The 21,222-nt window shown below is 30.3% G+C and overlaps 2 protein-coding genes across 2 annotated transcripts in view; both read left to right on the top strand.

Annotated features, from left to right (window-relative positions):
* The first annotated feature begins 3,394 nt into the window (after nt 1-3,394).
* On the top strand, nt 3,395-21,016 carry LOC143223798 (syntaxin-binding protein 5-like). The gene is made up of 5 exons (XM_076452244.1): nt 3,395-3,545; nt 5,099-5,171; nt 10,230-10,380; nt 14,779-14,846; nt 20,620-21,016. Exons 1-5 carry the CDS (start codon nt 3,491-3,493, stop codon nt 20,672-20,674), a joined length of 402 nt encoding a protein of 133 aa, XP_076308359.1. The 5' UTR covers nt 3,395-3,490; the 3' UTR covers nt 20,675-21,016.
* LOC143224057 (syntaxin-binding protein 5-like) overlaps nt 20,741-21,222 on the top strand; it is a 57,762-nt gene continuing 57,280 nt past the window's right edge. Inside the window, exon 1 of the mRNA XM_076452520.1 lies at nt 20,741-20,782. Coding sequence (XP_076308635.1) covers nt 20,741-20,782 — 42 coding nt within the window. The remainder of the gene's footprint in view (nt 20,783-21,222) is intronic.

Here is a 21,222-nt window from a genome sequence, read left to right as displayed (position 1 = left end):
CAAAACTTGACTATGGATCAATGGTCTATGGCTCTGCCAGACCCACGGCTGTAAAGATGCTAGATCCCATTCATCATCAAGGACTTTGACTCTGCACTGGGGCTTTCTGCACCTCCCCAGTTTGGAGCTTATGCATGGAATCTCACAAACCTTCTCTGCACCTTCACCGTTTGCAACTGTCTTTACTGTATTCTTTGAAACTTTGCTCCTTACCAAAGCATTCCACTTGGGGATGTGTTTTCTTTCCTCAGTGGATCTTACTTTTTCAAAGCAGATGATCTGCCATTGCTCCTTATGGCCTTCGCATCCAGGCTCAATTGGATGAATTGGGTCTGTCCTTAGAAAACATTGCTGAATCCACTGGTCAGCCCATCCCCCCCGTGGCTTATTACAGCCCCCAAAAGTCATCTGAAAAAGGCAGATACTCCCGATTGAAAGTACTGTCTTTTATTTACTGAACATCTTTTGAACAACCTTTCTATTCCAGTTCATATGGATGGTTCAAAATCAGGTGATTCTGTTGGCTCTGCCATCGTTTGTTGTGGTTTGGTGGTTGTGCGCAGAATCCCCTCTACAGCTTCTATGTTCAATGCTGAACTCTATGCCATATATCTTGCCGTGGATCATATTGAAGTTGAGCAGTACTCCGACTGCACTATTTATACTGACTCCCTTTGTTCTCTACTGGCCTTGGAATCACTTCACATTGGCTCACACCCTGTTCTTGCTGATATTCAAAACTGACTGGCCCATTTCTCATTAACATCTACTTCTATCCAGTTTTTCTGGATACCAGGCCACGTTGGTATTTGCAGGAATGCGCTTGCAGACATGGCAGCTAAATCTATCTGCTCTGGCACTATCACCACTGTTCCTATTCCGTACATGGACTATGGTCCTGTATTCAAGAGTCGGCCCCATGCCAGCTGGCAGTCCACTTGGAGTGAGCAATGCGACAACAGGCTTTTTCAAATAAAACCCTATATTGGGCTTTGGCCGTCTAGCTTCCATAAGGTTCGGAAGGAGGAAGTTGTTATAACTAGACTATGCATTGGTCACAGTTTTTTAACTCATCGTTTTCTTTTATCTGGAACTGATGCACCAGTGTGTAGTTTGTGTAACACTCAAATCACTGTAAGCCACAATTTACTTTCATGCCATCGTTACAACTCTTAACGACGGCACTATTTTAAATATGTTCTGTCCCAGGGTTTGTCTTTAACATTGGACAGTGTTATTGGTGATGGTGACACTGTCCACCTTGATAAAGTTTTTAGTTTTTTAATGGCCATTAATCATTTTAACCTCATTTAAGTGTTTAATATTTATTCATTACACCTTTTTAGGTGAACCACCTTTTTGTGGTTCCCTTTTCAGAGTCTCAATCTCTCTAGTTCAATTTGACATTGTAAAATGGCCAGAACATTAAATAACTGGACACCAGGACTGGAAAGGCCAACTTCAGGTGACTAACACTGCTGTTTGAACTATCCGTTTGAACTACTGTTAGTCGTCTTGGCAAGTTTTTATTACAGTTTTGCTGCATGTCATTTAACACTTTTATTACTTTACCTTTTAGTACTGGCTATAATGACACATAACCCGGAACCAGGACTGGAAAGACCAACTTCAGGTGACTGACGGTGGTTCTTGTACTTACCTGTTAGTCTTTCTGGTGGGTTATGATCATTACCATTATGCTAGAGAAAGTCCTTTACAACTTCTCTTACTCTGCCTTCTCTCTTAACATTGTAAACTAGGTGTCAACATTGGTTTTATACTTTTTTCTGTTTTTCAATGATGTTTTGTTTTACCTTCATTTCCTTTTATGTATTTTACTACATTTAATTTATTTTTACCTTTTTACTGGATGTTTGGTGCAGATAGCCTAGCTGCTTTGTGCCATAAAACACTAAATCAATCAATCAATCAATTGATAATGTTAAATGCATCTTATTGCAAAAAAAAAAAAAAAAAAGGTAACTTTATGTGTAAACATGATTTTGTAAGCTTTAGGGAGCTAAGTATTAAAGAACTTAGTAAGTTTATTGTTTGTAATAACTTTTTACATTTGTTTATATTAATTTAATTAAAATTAGTTGGTTATTATGTGTAAAATAATTTGTTATAATTTTAAGACATTTGCAATTTTGACTTGATAACTTTAGGACTAACCTAAATCTTCTAAGCCAGTTAGGATCTAAGCTATATTATTTGGATTAAATATAAAAAATATTCTTATCAGTAAGGGAGTAATGTGTTCCATGCTGTTTGTTTTTAAATTCTTGTATTGTACTGGTTGGTCCATATTGGATTCACATGTGAATAATGGAAGAATAAAAGGTTGCAATACACAAGTTACTATGGCTTTTCTCTAATTCTTAACAGGTTACATTTTTGTTACATGAGTAGCAACTAAACAATTGGATGCTTAAAGATTTGTGATAAACTTAACAACAATACACTATGGAAGGGGGGATTCAGTAATAAGTGATGAGGCCTTTAAAAATAATGCTTATATAAAAATATTTTACCACATATTGGAAATGTCTGAGATACATGTACAGAAACATAATTTGCCATATATTGGAAAAGTCTAAGCTACATGTACATAAAAATATTTTACCATATATTGGAAATGTCCGAGATACATGTACATGAAAATAATTTGCTGTACATTGGGAAACTGTGCTATATGAACTTTTAAAAATTGGATGTTGCATAGATATTCTGAATATTATTTAAAATTGTCTTGATCAGTCTGACAATTGTGAAAGAAAATAAGGATGTACAGATGAAAAAGGGAAGCATGTGTGTGTGGAGCTGGACAGTTAGTGCCAGTTGATTATATTTGTTTAATTAATTAATATCACATTCTTCAAGTCCTAATATATACAAGCAAAAAAATGGAATTGTTGGTTGGTGTAACAAGCCAGTTGCATTCCTTCTATTCAGCAGTCCAAAATTATTAACCGTAGCAGCTAGACTTGGTTTTGTGGTAATACGAATTAAACTTTATACACAGGATTGTGACCTCCCATGAATTGCATCACAGATAGCCCATTATGTATTTAAAACTAACAAATATAATAGTAATACTTTGATTACTTGAATATTTTGACTAATTTAAAATGGCAATGATAAAAAATCCAAATTTTGATGAGTTGATTTTCACAACTGTGGGTTTAATTGTATTTTTATTAGTCTGTTGGTAAAATAAAAACTAATTTAAATTAGTATTCTGTTTTATAATCACTTAGTTTACATGACACTAATTGTTATAATTACTGCTCTTAGATAATTGATTAAACCATTGAAAAATATCTGTGTGCTGCCATATTTTAAACATTTGTTGTCAGCTGTTCTGAAATCTATTTTTCACTTATGTAGTGATGCATACATCATCTTCACTGGTGGTCATCCTTATGAGAAAACAGGAAAGACTTCTAGACTTACTGTTTTACAAGGAAATGCAACAACGGTATTGGAAATGGACAGTTGTATAGTAGACTTTGTTACCCTATGTGAAAGTCCTTGGCAGAATGGTAAGTTCTGAAATATATCTGTAGAAGTCCTTTATTTGTGCTGCTAGTGGAAACCTTGTTTCAGATTGATGTGTTGTGGCTAGTAGATTAGTATCTGGACTACTATTAGAACCCTTGCCTCAGATTAATGTGTTGTGGCTAGTAGATTAGTATCTGGACTAGTATTGGCATCACTGGCTCAGATTAGTGTGTTGTGATTGGTAGTTGAGCAGTTGGGCTACCAGTTGAACTTTCAACTTACATTGATTTTGTGACTAGTAATTTAGCAGCTGAGCTGCCAGTGGAAGTATTGGCTCACGTTAATGTGTTTTGTGGTTAAAATATTGCACAGTTACACAGGATCTTGTGGTTACATTACAATTCTGAGTATCTGTGGTAATGTTATGGTGATCATATGCAAATTGTTGTCATTTTTTGTAACCTATACAGTCACCTTTGTATAATTATTATTAATATTATAATGTTTTGTTACTTGATACTAATCACCAACTAATTTTTAACCTACATTTTTGCTGTAAATAATCTGCCAGTTTTGGATAATGACTGTATATAGTAAAACTTTGTATAATTAGGCTTAACTGTTCTCTTGAGCTGTTATCTATGGCACCATTTATCTAGTAAAATTAGGCTTAGTTGGTTCTATAAGCTGTTAACAGTGTTAGTTTTATTTTAATGTGTTGGATTATATCATTTTAAATATTCCTACATTTTACTTGCATTGCCAAACAAGAATCATTTAAGATTTTGGCTCAAAATGTTTTTTACCATATTGTAATTGTAAACATTTTGTAATGTAAGTGATTGTGGGTTCAATATTATGCCTCCTTGATTAGTATATTTGTATGAAAGTTTGTTTCTAGTTTCTATTCAGACTGTACATCAGACTAAAACATTTACTGCTATCTTTTTGTCATTACTCAAAATCTAATGCATGAAGAATGTGTGTATATGTGTATATCCATTGTAGAGAAAAATAATATTTGTAAGACAGAAGTTTAATTGTTGGCTTTGACTTGTGGATTCTAAAGTTTTTATGTGCATCAGACAAGTTAGTTGATGTATTTTTATGGCTATGTGTAAATTCAATCAATGTATAAACTGTTGCACTTTGACTTTTTGAATTATATTAACCTTTCTTTGATTTCTCTTGTTCCTATTAAGAAAAGGTAGATTAAGCAGTCATCATTAACCCAAACTTTGTTATATGTTCTAAGAAATAAGTATTTGTCATTTTGTTTGGTTGTTCTACTCAGTTTCTTGGATTTTTATTTTTCATATTTTTATACTTATTTTAATCTAAATGCTTTTTCTTTATCAGCCATTTTCATTTATAGTTTTCTTTATTATTTTGAGTAAATAACAGTTTTTGCTATTATACATACACAGTAAAAAGAAAATGTATTCTTTTTTAGATTTTTAATGTGATTGTACAGTGAGGATTTCCATTATAAAAAAGAAAGATTCATTATGTAAAGAAACTTAGACTCTTAAATAGATTTATGTTTTTAAATTTAATTTTTTATGTATGTCAATTCCATTAAATTATTTTTCAGACTTTCAGGAACCTTATGCTGTTGTAGTGGTTCTAAATAATGAGCTAGTTGTGGTAGACTTAACAACTGAAGGGTAAGTAGTTACATATTAGTAGTTCATGCTTCTATATAAACTAGTTGTGGTAGACTTAACAACTGAAGGGTAAGTAGTTACATATTAGTAGTTCATGCTTCTATATAAACTAGTTGTGGTAGACTTAACAACTGAAGGGTAAGTAGTTACATATTAGTAGTTCATGCTTCTATATAAACTAGTTGTGGTAGACTTAACAACTGAAGGGTAAGTAGTTACATATTAGTAGTTCATGCTTCTATATAAACTAGTTGTGGTAGACTTAACAACTGAAGGGTAAGTAGCTACATATTAGTAGTTCATGCTTCTATATAAACTAGTTGTGGTAGACTTAACAACTGAAGGGTAAGTAGTTACATATTAGTAGTTCATGTTCTATATAAACTAGTTGTGGTAGACTTAACAACTGAAGGGTAAGTAGTTACATATTAGTAGTTCATGCTTCTATATAAACTAGTTGTGGTAGACTTAACAACTGAAGGGTAAGTAGTTACATATTAGTAGTTCATGCTTCTATATAAACTAGTTGTGGTAGACTTAACAACTGAAGGGTAAGTAGTTACATATTAGTAGTTCATGCTTCTATATAAACTAGTTGTGGTAGACTTAACAACTGAAGGGTAAGTAGTTACATATTAGTAGTTCATGCTTCTATATAAACTAGTTGTGGTAGACTTAACAACTGAAGGGTAAGTAGTTACATATTAGTAGTTCATGCTTCTATATAAACTAGTTGTGGTAGACTTAACAACTGAAGGGTAAGTAGTTACATATTAGTAGTTCATGCTTCTATATAAACTAGTTGTGGTAGACTTAACAACTGAAGGGTAAGTAGTTACATATTAGTAGTTCATGCTTCTATATAAACTAGTTGTGGTAGACTTAACAACTGAAAGGTAAGTAGTTACATATTAGTAGTTCATGCTTCTATAAAAACTAGTTGTGGTAGACTTAACAACTGAAGGGTAAGTAGTTACATATTAGTAGTTCATGCTTCTATATAAACTAGTTGTGGTAGACTTAACAACTGAAGGGTGAAGTAGTTACATATTAGTAGTTCATGCTTCTATATAAACTAGTTGTGGTAGACTTAACAACTGAAGGGTAAGTAGTTACATATTAGTAGTTCATGCTTCTATATAAACTAGTTGTGGTAGACTTAACAACTGAAGGGTAAGTAGCTACATATTAGTAGTTCATGCTTCTATATAAACTAGTTGTGGTAGACTTAACAACTGAAGGGTAAGTAGCTACATATTAGTAGTTCATGCTTCTATATAAACTAGTTGTGGTAGACTTAACAACTGAAGGGTAAGTAGCCACATATTAGTAGTTCATGCTTCTATATAAACTAGTTGTGGTAGACTTAACAACTGAAGGGTATGTAGCCACATATTAGTAGTTCATGCTTCTATATAAACTAGTTGTGGTAGACTTAACAACTGAAGGGTAAGTAGCTACATATTAGTAGTTCATGCTTCTATATAAACTAGTTGTGGTAGACTTAACAACTGAAGGGTAAGTAGTTACATATTAGTAGTTCATGCTTCTATATAAACTAGTTGTGGTAGACTTAACAACTGAAGGGTAAGTAGTTACATATTAGTAGTTCATGCTTCTATATAAACTAGTTGTGGTAGACTTAACAACTGAAGGGTAAGTAGCCACATATTAGTAGTTCATGCTTCTATATAAACTAGTTGTGGTAGACTTAACAACTGAAGGGTAAGTAGCCACATATTAGTAGTTCATGCTTCTATAAAACTAGTTGTGGTAGACTTAACAACTGAAGGGTAAGTAGCCACATATTAGTAGTTCATGCTTCTATATAAACTAGTTGTGGTAGACTTAACAACTGAAGGGTAAGTAGCCACATATTAGTAGTTCATGCTTCTATATAAACTAGTTGTGGTAGACTTAACAACTGAAGGGTAAGTAGCTACATATTAGTAGTTCATGCTTCTATATAAACTAGTTGTGGTAGACTTAACATTTCTGTCTCTACGTTGGTCAACATTTAAAAAACGTATTTCAGTTATGTATGAAATGTGTGGTTAAGGTGATAGTACAGTTATGTATGAAATGTGTGGTTAAGGTGATAGTACAGTTATGTATGAAATGTGTGGTTAAGGTGATAGTACAGTTATGTATGAAATGTGTGGTTAAGGTGATAGTACAGTTATGTATGAAATGTGTGGTTAAGGTGATAGTACAGTTATGTATGAAATGTGTGGTTAAGGTGATAGTACAGTTATGTATGAAATGTGTGGTTAAGGTGATAGTACTTTCCCTGTGATTTTGATGGCATTATATATTAGTTGAAATATATATGTATCTACATAACACATACCCTGTTTTTGTCAGCTACCTTGATGTATTAGAAGTATGTAAATGTTGGGGGGGGATTTAAATGTAATGGTGAATTACAAAAGACCAGAACAACATGAAATGTGGATCTGAAGTATCTTATATCTAGACAAGGATAAACCGTGTTATTTAATCTTAGAACAACATGAAATGTGGATCTGAAGTGTCTTATTTCTAGACAGGGATAAACCATGTTATTTAATCTTAGAACAACATGAAATGTGGATCTGAAGTGTCTTATTTCTAGACAGGGATAAACCATGTTATTTAATCTTAGAACAACATGAAATGTGGATCTGAAGTGTCTTATATCTAGACAATGATAAACCAAGTTATTTAATCTTAGAACAACATGAAATGTGGATCTGAAGTGTCTTATTTTTAGACAGGGATAAACCATGTTATTTAATCTTAGAACAACATGAAATGTGGATCTGAAGTGTCTTATTTCTAGACAGGGATAAACCATGTTATTTAATCTTAGAACAACATGAAATGTGGATCTGAAGTGTCATATCTAGACAAGGATAAACCAAGTTATTTAATCTTAGAACAACATGAAATGTGGATCTGAAGTGTCTTGTATCTAGACAGGGATAAACCAAGTTATTTAATCTTAGAACAACATGAAATGTGGATCTGAAGTATCTTATATCTAGACAAGGATAAACCAAGTTATTTAATCTTAGAACAACATGAAATGTGGATCTGAAGTGTCTTATTTCTAGACAAGGATAAACCAAGTTATTTAATCTTAGAACAACATGAAATGTGGATCTGAAGTGTCTTATTTCTAGACAGGGATAAACCATGTTATTTAATCTCAGAACAACATGAAATGTGGATCTGAAGTGTCTTATTTCTAGACAGGGATAAACCATGTTATTTAATCTTAGAACAACATGAAATGTGGATCTGAAGTGTCTTATTTCTAGACAAGGATAAACCAAGTTATTTAATCTTAGAACAACATGAAATGTGGATCTGAAGTGTCTTATTTCTAGACAGGGATAAACCATGTTATTTAATCTTAGAACAACATGAAATGTGGATCTGAAGTGTCTTATTTCTAGACAGGGATAAACCATGTTATTTAATCTTAGAACAACATGAAATGTGGATCTGAAGTGTCTTATTTCTAGACAGGGATAAACCATGTTATTTAATCTTAGAACAACATGAAATGTGGATCTGAAGTGTCTTATATCTAGACAAGGATAAACCAAGTTATTTAATCTTAGAACAACATGAAATGTGGATCTGAAGTGTCTTATTTTTAGACAGGGATAAACCAAGTTATTTAATCTTAGAACAACATGAAATGTGGATCTGAAGTGTCTTGTATCTAGACAGGGATAAACCAAGTTATTTAATCTTAGAACAACATGAAATGTGGATCTGAAGTATCTTATATCTAGACAAGGATAAACAAAGTTATTTAATCTTAGAACAACATGAAATGTGGATCTGAAGTGTCTTATTTCTAGACAAGGATAAACCAAGTTATTTAATCTTAGAACAACATGAAATGTGGATCTGAAGTGTCTTATTTCTAGACAGGGATAAACCATGTTATTTAATCTTAGAACAACATGAAATGTGGATCTGAAGTGTCTTATTTCTAAACAGGGATAAACCATGTTATTTAATCTTAGAACAACATGAAATGTGGATCTGAAGTGTCTTATTTCTAGACAGGGATAAACCCATGTTATTTAATCTTACTGTTGGGCTGCTGTTTTGCCCCCTAGGCTCATCCTTTTACCTAATCATAGTTGAGGAAGAAATGGTAGGTGGTACTGAGCGTCAAAGAAGAAAACATAAAGCAATATTTTGTTGCTAGATCTTAAAAATTTTTAAGATGGCATTACAATAAAAATTTCCAAATTAAGCTTACACAAGAAGAAAATGTAGAATAAATATTCTTTATAGCTGAGCTTTTAAACACAAGATACACGTTAGGCAACTTCTGAATGGCATTAGTCGTAATTAGGGTCACATTTATATGTAGGAAGAATACACACTAGCCTAGGGCAACAAATTTAAGAGACATCAAAGAAAAGTGGCAACAAAAATTTAAGGCAGTGAGTTTTAATTAATGTTATGGAAACATTACAACCTGCTGTGTGACATGATCTTGTAACTTACGACTTAATACAAGAGATTTATTTCTCGAGTAACTGTGTGGAAGTGGACAAAAAAATATCTGAATAGAGTGGCATTGTACTTTAATGCTGCCTTGGGTAAAATCAGAAATATTGCATAAATACTAAGGGCTAAGAATAGAATAGTAACAAGCTCTCATAATGGAAAATAGTTTCAACAGACTTTTTCTATTTATTACTTAAACATAGTTTTATTATTAAATTGCTTTTTAATGTTTCAAATTTAAGTTAAATATTACAGTAGTTTCTTTGTAATGAATGCATACTACCTAACAAAATAAGGAAAATGTGAAGTGTTATGAAAACTAAGAGATTTTACTAATATTTCCATTACATTACATTTTTCTGTCAATAAGAAATATGTCACCTTATTTATTACACAAAATGTGTGTAGGATAATGTATTTAACATGTAGTCAAACATGTACACTGTTATAACTGATGTACAGACATCAAAAAATAAGTGTCATTATATCTTATAATTTTTACTATACACGTTATTTAGAATTTTATTTGTATGTTTTCAGATTTCCTTCTTTCCCGAACCTTTATCCCATGGACTTACACGAATCTCCTGTTACGTTTTGTACATATCTCACAGATTGTTCGATTGATTTTATACCAGCTCTTTTTTCCGTAGGCTCCAAAAGAAAAAAGCATTCTGGATTTTCAAAGAAAGTGAGATTTATCTTTAATTTTTTAATTTATCTTTCAGTGTTTGTGACTAAGTAATATTTGGACAAAGCTACATTACTTTATAAGTATACAAAGATTTTTGTTACCTGTACAATTAGTTACATTTAGGAATTTTTTTTAAGAAACTGATGTTATTAAATATGAATAGCAGGTAAATGGTATTTAATAAAGATTTTAACAATTTCATAATATGTAATTATGAATGTTTGGAGCAGGCAGTGTTCAAACAACACTTACAAGAAACCTGTTTCTGCACATCAACCAATATTAATAATATATTATTCTGTTTTTAAAAATTAAAGTAATATTTTTGTGCTAAAGTGCATTTCAACAATCTACTATGCTTTGTAAATAATATCAATCAGTGATAGTTAGTGATTAGTGTAAATATTAAATTGTATTTAAATTGTGATCCAGGCTATGTGCTACACATTGTTTTGTAAATAACTCCCTTTTAACTTTAACAGAGACCCATAAAATCTTGCTATCTAGCTTATGCTTTGAGTTGTATAAAAAAAGTAGACATTTATTTTTTGTTTGTCTGTGATTGTTTAAATTTAGACTTCTAGCAGTTATTGAATTGTGACAACAAAATGGCAGAGAATGACCTTTCTTGATGATTGAAATTACATAAAGTGAATATTGTTACATAAAAACAATCTTTTACAGTACCTTGTAATTAAGTGCAAGGTTATATTGTTCCAAACATTTTAACTAAAAATGAGTTTAAATTATTATCTTAGAATAAATCCATGCCACACTTCCTTCTTAGACAGCAGAATCATTCTTGTGGAACTAAATAAAAACAGGCTTCAGCAAATAATATGGGAGTTATTTTGTAATTAAACTTGTTTGTCAGCATTGATACATACAATGCAGTTTCAGTATGTGTGGTCATGTCTGACATGTGAACATTTGACTCATGGTACCAAGTCAAGACATTTCACCTGATGAGTATTTGAATACTGATTCAAAATGTAGTAAATTATGACATTTGACTCATAACATCAAGTCATGTAGTTCTTACTTGGTGATGATTGAATATAATGAGTTAAAACATAGTCATTATTAAAGCCAGAACTTCATTATTGTAAAAGCTGCTGTTGTTTTAAAATTAGTTATTCAATTCAGTGGTTTCTAACTGAAGATTAAATTATCACAAAGTATTTAACCAAATGGACCAACTTTGTGTTGAAGGAGAAATGTTTATTATAATTGTACATTTACTAGGTGTATCTATACAAAATGTGACTTAGTAAAATGTAGAAACTGCTATACTAAAAAAAGTAGATAAGTTACAAAAGTATTTGTACTGAAAATATGTCTGAATGGATGACACTGATTTACACTCTGACAAGTCAAAGTGCAAGATGATGTTCATGTAAGTAATAAAACTACTTTAGTCCATTTCGTATTTTGTCCATTGCACTTGCATAATCTCTAATACCTTTCAAACGCATATATAAATTTTTTTACGTATCCCTGTTTACTCTATCTAGTATTTCCTCTTCTCTACCATGAAATGTTACTAAATCAACATTATAGTGTAAAATGAATACTAGATATTTCTGAACTGTGACATGAATTAGAGAATACCATATTTAATGGTGCTCTGCAACAGGTTTTGGCATGCACATATGGATAATAACCTTCAAAATTTCATGGAAAATAAATTTTACTCTTACAAGTATTATGATACCTGAACAAAAATTACCTGCATGGTGTCATCACAGAGTGATGAACAGGGGCATCTGATATAGAATCATATCCAAATCCCTCAGTTTTGTCAGTTTTATCCACTTGTGTCTCGGTGATTTTATAATATTGTAAATGTAGTAACTTTTGAAAAACGTTTAGACAGTTTCAACATATTGTGGTTTCTTGTACTACAAAGCAAAGTAAAATCTTCCTACGATGTGGTGAGGAACAAATTTCTTTACAAAATACACCATAGAGAATATCCAACATAGTTATTTTTATTTCATTTAATGCTGAGAGAAGAAATCTGAAACAAATATATTTACTTCTATAGTGTTTGTAAAATGGTTTTGTACAATTTTGTTAAATCACACAGTTTATAGTCACATATTGTTTTGTTATAAACTTCAAACTATTTTGGTGATAAAAGTTTTTCAGTGTTAATATTTATTGAAAGACTCCATTAACCCTTTCACAGTGAGCTCAGTATAAAATACTGAAGCTTGTATACACATTTAGTATTTATACTATAATTTTTTATGCTGTATGTATATCTTCACAAGATTTGTAAGACTATTAGCAATGATTCCATGTCTATTTTTTTTTTTTATAGAGCATTCCTACCAAAGATTTGTTTGTGAAAATATTGAGTCTATTTTATTACTTGTCCAAGTGATTTTAATTTCATTGTTAGAAACCTATTATTCATCAAATAAATCTTAAGAATTATTTATGTGATCTCAAAAAAAAACCTCCTAAATACATTTCAAACAATGTTTTTCAGTAAAACTTCATAATTTGTCTATTATTTTCTCTACCATAACTATAAGGGGTCTGTCAAGTTGATCAACCTTGTAACCACCATAAAAAGTTAAGAAATTTATATAAATTATGCTTTTTTTCTTTCTAGAATGACTTCAGATTATAACATGAAAACACATTTTTAAATAGTTAAGTTGCATAACATTTTACATGTATGTATATTTATTATTTTTATTATATTAACCTTCCATTTGTGCCTGGCTAACAATGTAAAAGTTATGATAATATCTCACACAAACATTCATGTCAGCACTTACAATAATAATAATAAAATTAATCTTTAGTCTTTACAAAGTAATCTGTCTTGGCTGTGTTTTAATAGACAAGGAGTTTGTAAAATACAGTTACATTTCAACTATTGTACATTATATATGTATATAGATTGTTACTATTTATAAACAAGTTCTTAAACATATCCTCTTAAAACATGGAACAGTAAATGAAGAAGTAAAGCAAACAGTTATTTTTTCTTGTTAATATTTTGGTTACTCTCTTCTCATAGCTTAATTTTGTAGGTTTTTGTGTATACATTTGAATAACCAAAAAAAAAATTATTGGTACCACAGAATTCCATTATAACTTATCAAATTTAATAATTAAGCTGTTTTTCAGTCTAAAAAAATATGAAATTTGAGAAGATTGAACATGCAAACTTGAAATCTTATTTATAAAGAATGAGATGGCATCTTGATACATGAAAATGGCTGAGAAAGCCACAAGAGGGACATTTTGAGGTTTTGATGGGTTATTCACATATCATTTTCAGTGTTTAAATGTGTTTATTTAATATTTACTCTTAAATTTAAGAAAAATTAATGTGTAAGACTAAAATTTGAAATATAGTCTGCAGCCTGATACCAAATTTATGGGCATAAATTCACAAAATAGTAGAATAAAATTTTGAATGGAAGTTGACAAATGTAAAAACATTTTTTTCTTAATTTATACACAGTATTAGATAAACAGGAGTTTAACAAAAATGGACACCAAATGCAAAAAACATTTCATGTTACATTAGGATATTATGGTTCTTAAAGGTAACAGTTTTACTATATTTGGTTTAGTATTGGAGTGTTGAAGGGTTTTAACATTGGCATATTGTTATAAGACATTAAAAAGCATTTTAACTTCCTTCATGAGTGTTATAGTAGGAAAAAACTGTAGTTTAACAATAATAATCAATAAGGTTATGGCATGGAATTTGAGGAAACTATATTTCATAATATAAGCCTTTGCAGTTTTATACATACAGTTCTAACATGACATACTAGGTGTAAACTTCCATGAAATATCTTCTAGTTGATTGAAAAAATGTAATTAATGACCAACATAACTAGGTCTCTTTTCAACATAGTTCTTGAGTTCACACAGTGGTTATTCTGCCTTTATGTATGATATTACAGTGGGTGGCTAGTTTTCATGAATATTAGGTTTTTGAGTTAAGTTTGAAGTTGTCAATTCAATAATATAAAAATAAAGCAGTTATAATATTCATTAGCTGAATCTTTAAGGTATGTGAGTACAATATAATACCAACAATTTGTGAGAAAGAAGTTTTTATAAAAATAAATACAAGTATATGTTAAATGTGTGATAGTATTTAAATGTGAAGTTTTATGTCATTTATTAGCAGCAAGTAACTGAAAGTACAAAAATTGATCCCTGAAAATGAAATTGATAAATGTTAATAGAAGACTATGTTAGGTAATATTACTTTTACAATAATGGATATTTAGAATTAGAAAAAAAATTATAAATGCATGCAGATGTTAACTGTTAATGTTTGTGCTGTAGCAGCATTAGTTTTATTGTTATATTTCTTTTGGAACTCATATTTTATTGTTTTTTTACATTTGAAAGGAATGGCCAATTTCTGGTGGAGAATGGGGAACAGGGTCAGATAACTATTCAGAACTCATCATAACAGGGTATGTTTTGTGCTTTTTTAAACCATGTTCTTTTGGTTTTTTTAGGTAATACATGACTAGCTAATGAAGATCAGTTATATGAACTTGAATAATTTATTGTTGAAAAGTTACAGGAACTTACATTAACTAAACTGATCTAATACAGTTAGTACACACAGACACACACAAAGCATGAATAAATTAGGATCAGTTACCAAGTAGATTTAGATAAAGTAAAATACTTTTGCAAGATCACCTTGAGTGGGCTGAACATGACCCAGTGGTAAGCATGCCAGAGTTTGATTTATGTGTTCATTCTTTGTGTACTGTTAGTGCAAAAAAAAAAAGCTTAACAATTTCTAGTCAGAGCAACTTTTATATCCCCCAGTGACTCAGTAGTGAGTCTTCAGACTCGTAGTGCTAAAAGTTCGTTACCACCTAATATATATATGCATCCATCGTGTGAGTAGTGGAACGCAGGAATGGGTGACGCAAATTTTCCTCCCATCCCATATGTTTACTACTTTTTTTTCTCCTATCTGTACACCCTATCAATTTTAGAATACATTCTGTCATTACTAATTATTTTGTCATAATGTACTATGTTACTCAGATATTCAGTTATGATGTTTGTTTTGTATTATAAGTTAAACTTAATGATGCAAATAGCATGGTGATTTTTTTCAAAGGCATCACTCTGATTCAGTTACAATATTTATTTTGCATCATTAAGTACAGTAGTACTTAACAGTAGAGATCCTGATGAAACAGAATGGCAGCCATAAAGATCATCCATGCTGGGTATATAAGTTTAGCTCATTCAGAATGGGCTTGGTTACTTTGACCAGTCACGTGAGCTCTTTGTGCTCATTTAAAGCCTATATAGATTTCATACTACTAACTTGTAATATAGCATGTGTATATATATTTATAGTGAAGTACTTTAATAAACTAAAAAATTGTCCATGAATATGTTGAGTATTTGTTTTAATAGTTTGTGCAAAGTGATTTTCACATTAAGATTAAGAATACTTTTCTTCACCTTAATCTCAAATTTCATTTGTGTGTAATCTCTGAAACCTCCTGTATATATTTCAAATGTTTGTGTTCAGTAAAACTTTATATTTTGTCTATTATTTCTTCTACCCTACCTCTATACTGTATTAGTCAATTTGGCCGACCGACATTGTAACCACTAAAAGGAAAATTAAAATAAATCTGAATTTTCTTCTTCCTAGAATGACTTCAAATTGTAACAGTATGCATCTATTTATAATTAAATTTTATTATTTTATTGCCCATTGAACAATATCTAACTACTATTCATGCCATTATAAGTTGTAACTTACTTAGGGAATGTGTGTAACTCTTGTTACACTATCAAATTATGTTACTGATGAGCTGCTCACATGCATATTTCATGAAACATTTTTTATTATATTATTTATTTTATCCAGTCTAACTTTAAGTAACTTAAAGAAATCCACATTTTTACATTTTAGTTACTTTTATAATAATAAAATTGAAAAACAAGAACACTGTGTTTTTCTTTACTGTTGACTGTAGATGACATCTAACCCTATGTGTGTTTTCTTGTATACTAATGGTAATTATTCACTAAATAATTTTTATATAAATAATGCACCAAATAATGTAGAATAATAATGTGTAAAAACAGATAACTTTCTCTAACTCTTGAAAATTTTCTGGCTTTCTAACTTTGCAGTAAGAGCAGTTACAAATTCATCAAAGCTAGTTTTTACCTTTCCTGTAGTAATGAAGCTTGTACTCCGAGTGAAACTGACTATTCTCCATTGAGAACAGACTCTAATGACAATATGTCATTTGGTTGACAAAACCTTGACTTTTTATTAATTATGGGTAATATGTAATTAATGGTAAGAGAGAACTATTCACAAATCCCAAGAAAAGCATGTGTTACAGGTGTGGCAAGAGGGTCTGAATTTCTACTTGATGACTCCGTAACCAACCAAAATTGAAAGCAATAAAAGTTGTGGTTTGTCTGAGCAATGATGAATTTATAATATATGTCAACTTTCATACTTATTGGAGTAGTGATGAATAAAATAGAGAAGACGGGATGCCTACAGAAAGTGTTGCTTTTTTCACACTAGGGGAAATTTAGGATTTTGTTAAAATGAAGAACTTGAAGGTTGCTCACTTAAACTGTGGTTTATTAACTGTAATTTTATATCACACTAATTGGTATATAACAAAACAAAATTAGTTTATGAAATTTTAAATGTAAATCTCTAACATCTCGCGACATGCTTAACTGATTTTGGATTTATTATTAATTTATTAATCATAAAGCTTAACTGATTTTGGATTTATTATTAATTTATTAATCATAAAACTTAACTGGTTTTGGATTTATTACCAGTTTATAATCATAAAACTTAACTGGTTTTGGATTTATTACCAATTTATAATCGTAAAACTTAACTGGTTTTGGATTTTTTACAAATTCCTTGAACACTTTTATGAAATCAGTTTCTATTGTATTCAAGAAAATTTTAGATATTTTGTTTGAAAGTATAAAATAGTGTTATTAAAAAAATCACTGGGTAAAATTCATGATTTTTTTAAATATTGTCTTTTCAAATTAAGACTTTTGGATTATGAAATTCAGAACATCAATTATAGACTTTCTAAATCATTTAGATTTTGTATTAGTAGCCAATTATGTAACCACATACAATTTTTACCACATCGTATACTACAATAGATTTAAAAGAGATTTTTAGAGCATTTAATAAATTGTTTGATAACTTTATGGCTGTAGAAGTGGGTATTATGAAGCATAACTTTACTAAGACAAATGACAAAAACATATACTTCACCACGTATAATAGTTTTAGAAATTACAGTCAACAGATCTATAAACAAATGATGGGTATTCCATTTGGCTGCTTATTTTATTTCAAATATGACCAATTTCTATTTGTTCTGCTATGAAAATTTATTTAAAAAAAAGTTTAAATCCCAATTCATTCAACTCTACATTCTAATACATTGTTAATTTAATTTTTATAAATAACTTAGCTCCAAATACAATATATCCCAAGGAATTGACAATAATAAAAACAACCAATAACAATCATTCTATGCTAATTATCTACATAGACATTTAGTTTGTAGAAGGCAGAGTTCAACTGACCGTTCTTGATAAACGAAGGAAATGTAATTTTTCTAACCTTGGCTTACCTATTCCATATAGTATTATTCTGAGTATCATTGAAAGGGATTGTTTTATCTCAGCTGAACAGAATTTTAATAGCATGCAGTAGTAGTAATTCTTTTGCTGGATAATGTTTCCTTATTCATAAGTAAAGTAAAAAAAATAATGGATACAGATATATTCAACTAAAATAATTTTTTACTATGTTTTATAATAAATATAAATTTATCTTAATAAATTTTCAGTTATGGGAAAACTCCTTATTTGAATGTCATTAGTTTATTAAGGATGACCTTGAATGACTACTAACTTAAGTCTTTTTCATTCAGTATGCTTAAATCAGAAAGACCAGCTTCTAATAGCCGAGTCTGTCTCAGCTTTTCTGTGCTATACTTAAATTGTTGACAATTTACAAGTACATTTTTTCACTTTCATTTTCTAAATCTTTATAATGGTGGGGATTGGGAACTCTTTACTGTAGAAAGTTTGGGTGATTTTGTTTCTGTTTTTAAAAGTTAAATGAATTTGAGGGTAATTGCCTTTCCACATCTGGCTGCAGACAGTAGGACATAAGATGTTGTGGGTTTAAGCACTTGCCTCTTCACCCATATTTTGATTTTTTATCATGGTCAATTTGCTTAACTTTGGCATTTTGGATTTTGCTTGATGGGTGGGATATAGATGACTAACCAGGAATGGAAATACATTAAAGGAAAGTAATTTTTTTGTTGTTTAATACTGCTGATGTAAATCACCTATTAGTAGTAATTGCAATTGATAATTATTGAGCTATTTATTTATTTATATATTTGTGTGTGTGTGCACAAACATACAGGCAACTAAAGTGAGCAGAAGTTAAAAGTGAAGTTATACTGAGTGATTGTTTAGCCATCACAAGCAACATTTAAAGTGAGTTTCACAGTGGTTTTGTAATAACAATGGTAAAGTAGAATAATGTCTTGTCAAAGAGTGTCATGATGTAATTGAACTCGTCTGTGTGGACTCTTATGAAAAGAAAATAATTATTTGAAGTTCTGGTTACAACTGTGATAGCCCATGGGATAATGTAAATGAACCTGTTGCAGATTGTGCAGAAAGAAACAGTTGGGTTCTAAAATAACTAAACCAGTCTTTGTGGACTTTTGATAAGAAAAGAGAAATATTTAGAGTTTTAGATACAAATATGATATCCTATAATGTAAAGATTTTTTGTATCATACGTAAGTTTGAATTATTTTGAATATATTATTTTAAAAGAAGTGAATTTCTTGCTGTCCATTTATTATTTGAATTTATTACCAACAAGTCACATATACCTACTCTAAAGAATACAGCCTCATAAAGTCTGACATCTCATTTAAACCCATATTTAAAATGTCTGAATATTAATGATTGTTTCACAGTACTGGTGGAGCAAAACTAAAGTTTATTGTTCTTATAAAGACATATTTATATATAGCAAATTGTTATCATTGTGTAAGTATCTTTTCCAAACAAGATACAGCAAAATTATGAAATTTATTGCTGTAATTGTTTTTATAAAACTCTTTAGTCTGGGGTCAGATGATTCTTTTCTTGTTGATACTGGTATATACAAATATAAAGTGGATAATGCCTTTCTTTTGGCATATAATTAGATTTGAGAGTAAGTCAGTAGAGATTCTGATGAGTTATGAAATCAAATTCGGTCTACCTGCATCACACATTTGGTATTACTAGTGCAAAAAAATTGTAGCTAATAGCATGTTTGTGTGCATTTTTCTTATAGTCAAGCCACATTTGGCTATCTGCTGAACCCACCGATAGGAACTGAACACCTGATTTTAGCGTTGTAAATCAGTAGACTTACCACTGTACTAGAGGGGGCATAGCTAATAGAAAGAAAACAAAATATTTTAAAAAATATATAATTTTGTAACTACAAGTAAGAATTGATATATGCATAAACTAACTAACTAGATGTAAAATACAAAGCTTTAAAACCACAAAAGGTATTGAAACATAAAATTCAAAACTTCAAAAACTGTTACTTAACTTTTAAAAAGAATGTATCTCTACTTTAGCCCAGACTAACATAATCACAATGATTTGTCAAAGTTGGGATAAAATTGTTTACATTTTAAGTAATTAAGCTTTTGCAGTTTTGACTTTTTTGCTTCAATACTTTTTTTTTTACTTTAAAGTTTTCTGTGTTTATTACAGCTAGCTAGGTTATGAGTTTATCAACCCCTACTTGTATTTGGAAAAATTAAATTTGTTTTATTATATTTGTTTGTTATATAGGTTAAGTTTAATATTCCACATAGTTTGTTGATTTGTAGTAGAGGATAATTTTATTACCATGTTTTAATTATATGATGTCTTTTTTTACATTAGCATTACATAGGTTAAGCTAATGTTGTACAAAATGTGTTGATTTGTACTAAACAAATTACTGTGTTTCAGTTATGATATCTATTTTGTCTTAGAATTATATAGGTTAAACTTAATATCATGTATAGTGTGTTGATTGTTGTCAAAGATATTACTGTGATTAAGTTGTGACATCTATTTTATATTAAAGAGTTACATTGTATTTCTTTGTTTTATCAGACATGCTGATGGCTCCTTAAAGTTTTGGGATGCCTCCTCAGGTAAGAATATATAGTAAGAAAAATGCATAGCTTGCAAAGTTGCCTGTTGGTTAGGGCCCTCAACATGCCATTAGTGGGTCATGGAATCAAGACCTAGTGCTATGAGGTGTTATATTGTGATGGTCAGTCCTGTTATTGATTGGTCAAGTGGTTGGTACTAATGGCTATTTGCCTTCCCTCTGGTAGAGAGTTCCAAAGTAAGAATAATGTTTCATGGCATTAACAGTAACTTTTTCTTAAATAAAAACAAGTAAATTTGTTAAACTATGAATTTGTACACTTAAAGTGAGTCTAGGGTTAATTTTTTAACCACTTTCAACTTTCATCATGATCAGGGTTTCTTTGTCTCTTTGTGTACATATAAATAGTTGAAAGATATTTCAATGATATTTTATTTATAGGTATCAGTTGTATATGTATGCTGATAGTAACCTGATCTCTATTGATCTCTGTACTAGAAAAAGATAACTTTTCAGGAAAATTATAAAATATTTGCAATTTCTTTAGGTCTGAAGCTTTTTAGGATATATTAATTAATAGTTTAGGAATATTCTTTAGAAGT

Source organism: Tachypleus tridentatus, chromosome 8 (assembly GCF_004210375.1).
Source record: "Tachypleus tridentatus isolate NWPU-2018 chromosome 8, ASM421037v1, whole genome shotgun sequence".
Classification (NCBI taxonomy): domain Eukaryota; kingdom Metazoa; phylum Arthropoda; class Merostomata; order Xiphosura; family Limulidae; genus Tachypleus; species Tachypleus tridentatus.
The sequence above is the reverse complement of the archived record's forward strand: the minus strand, read 5'-3'. Positions and strand labels throughout refer to the sequence as shown.

Coding starts and splice junctions, on each gene's coding strand:
- LOC143223798 (XM_076452244.1), top strand. CDS start 3,491: ATGGACAGTTGTATAGTAGACTTTGTTACCCTATGTGAAAGTCCTTGG. Junction 10,381..14,778: donor ATTCTGGATTTTCAAAGAAA/GTGAGATTTATC, acceptor TACATTTGAAAG/GAATGGCCAATTTCTGGTGG. Junction 14,847..20,619: donor TCAGAACTCATCATAACAGG/GTATGTTTTGTG, acceptor TTGTTTTATCAG/ACATGCTGATGGCTCCTTAA.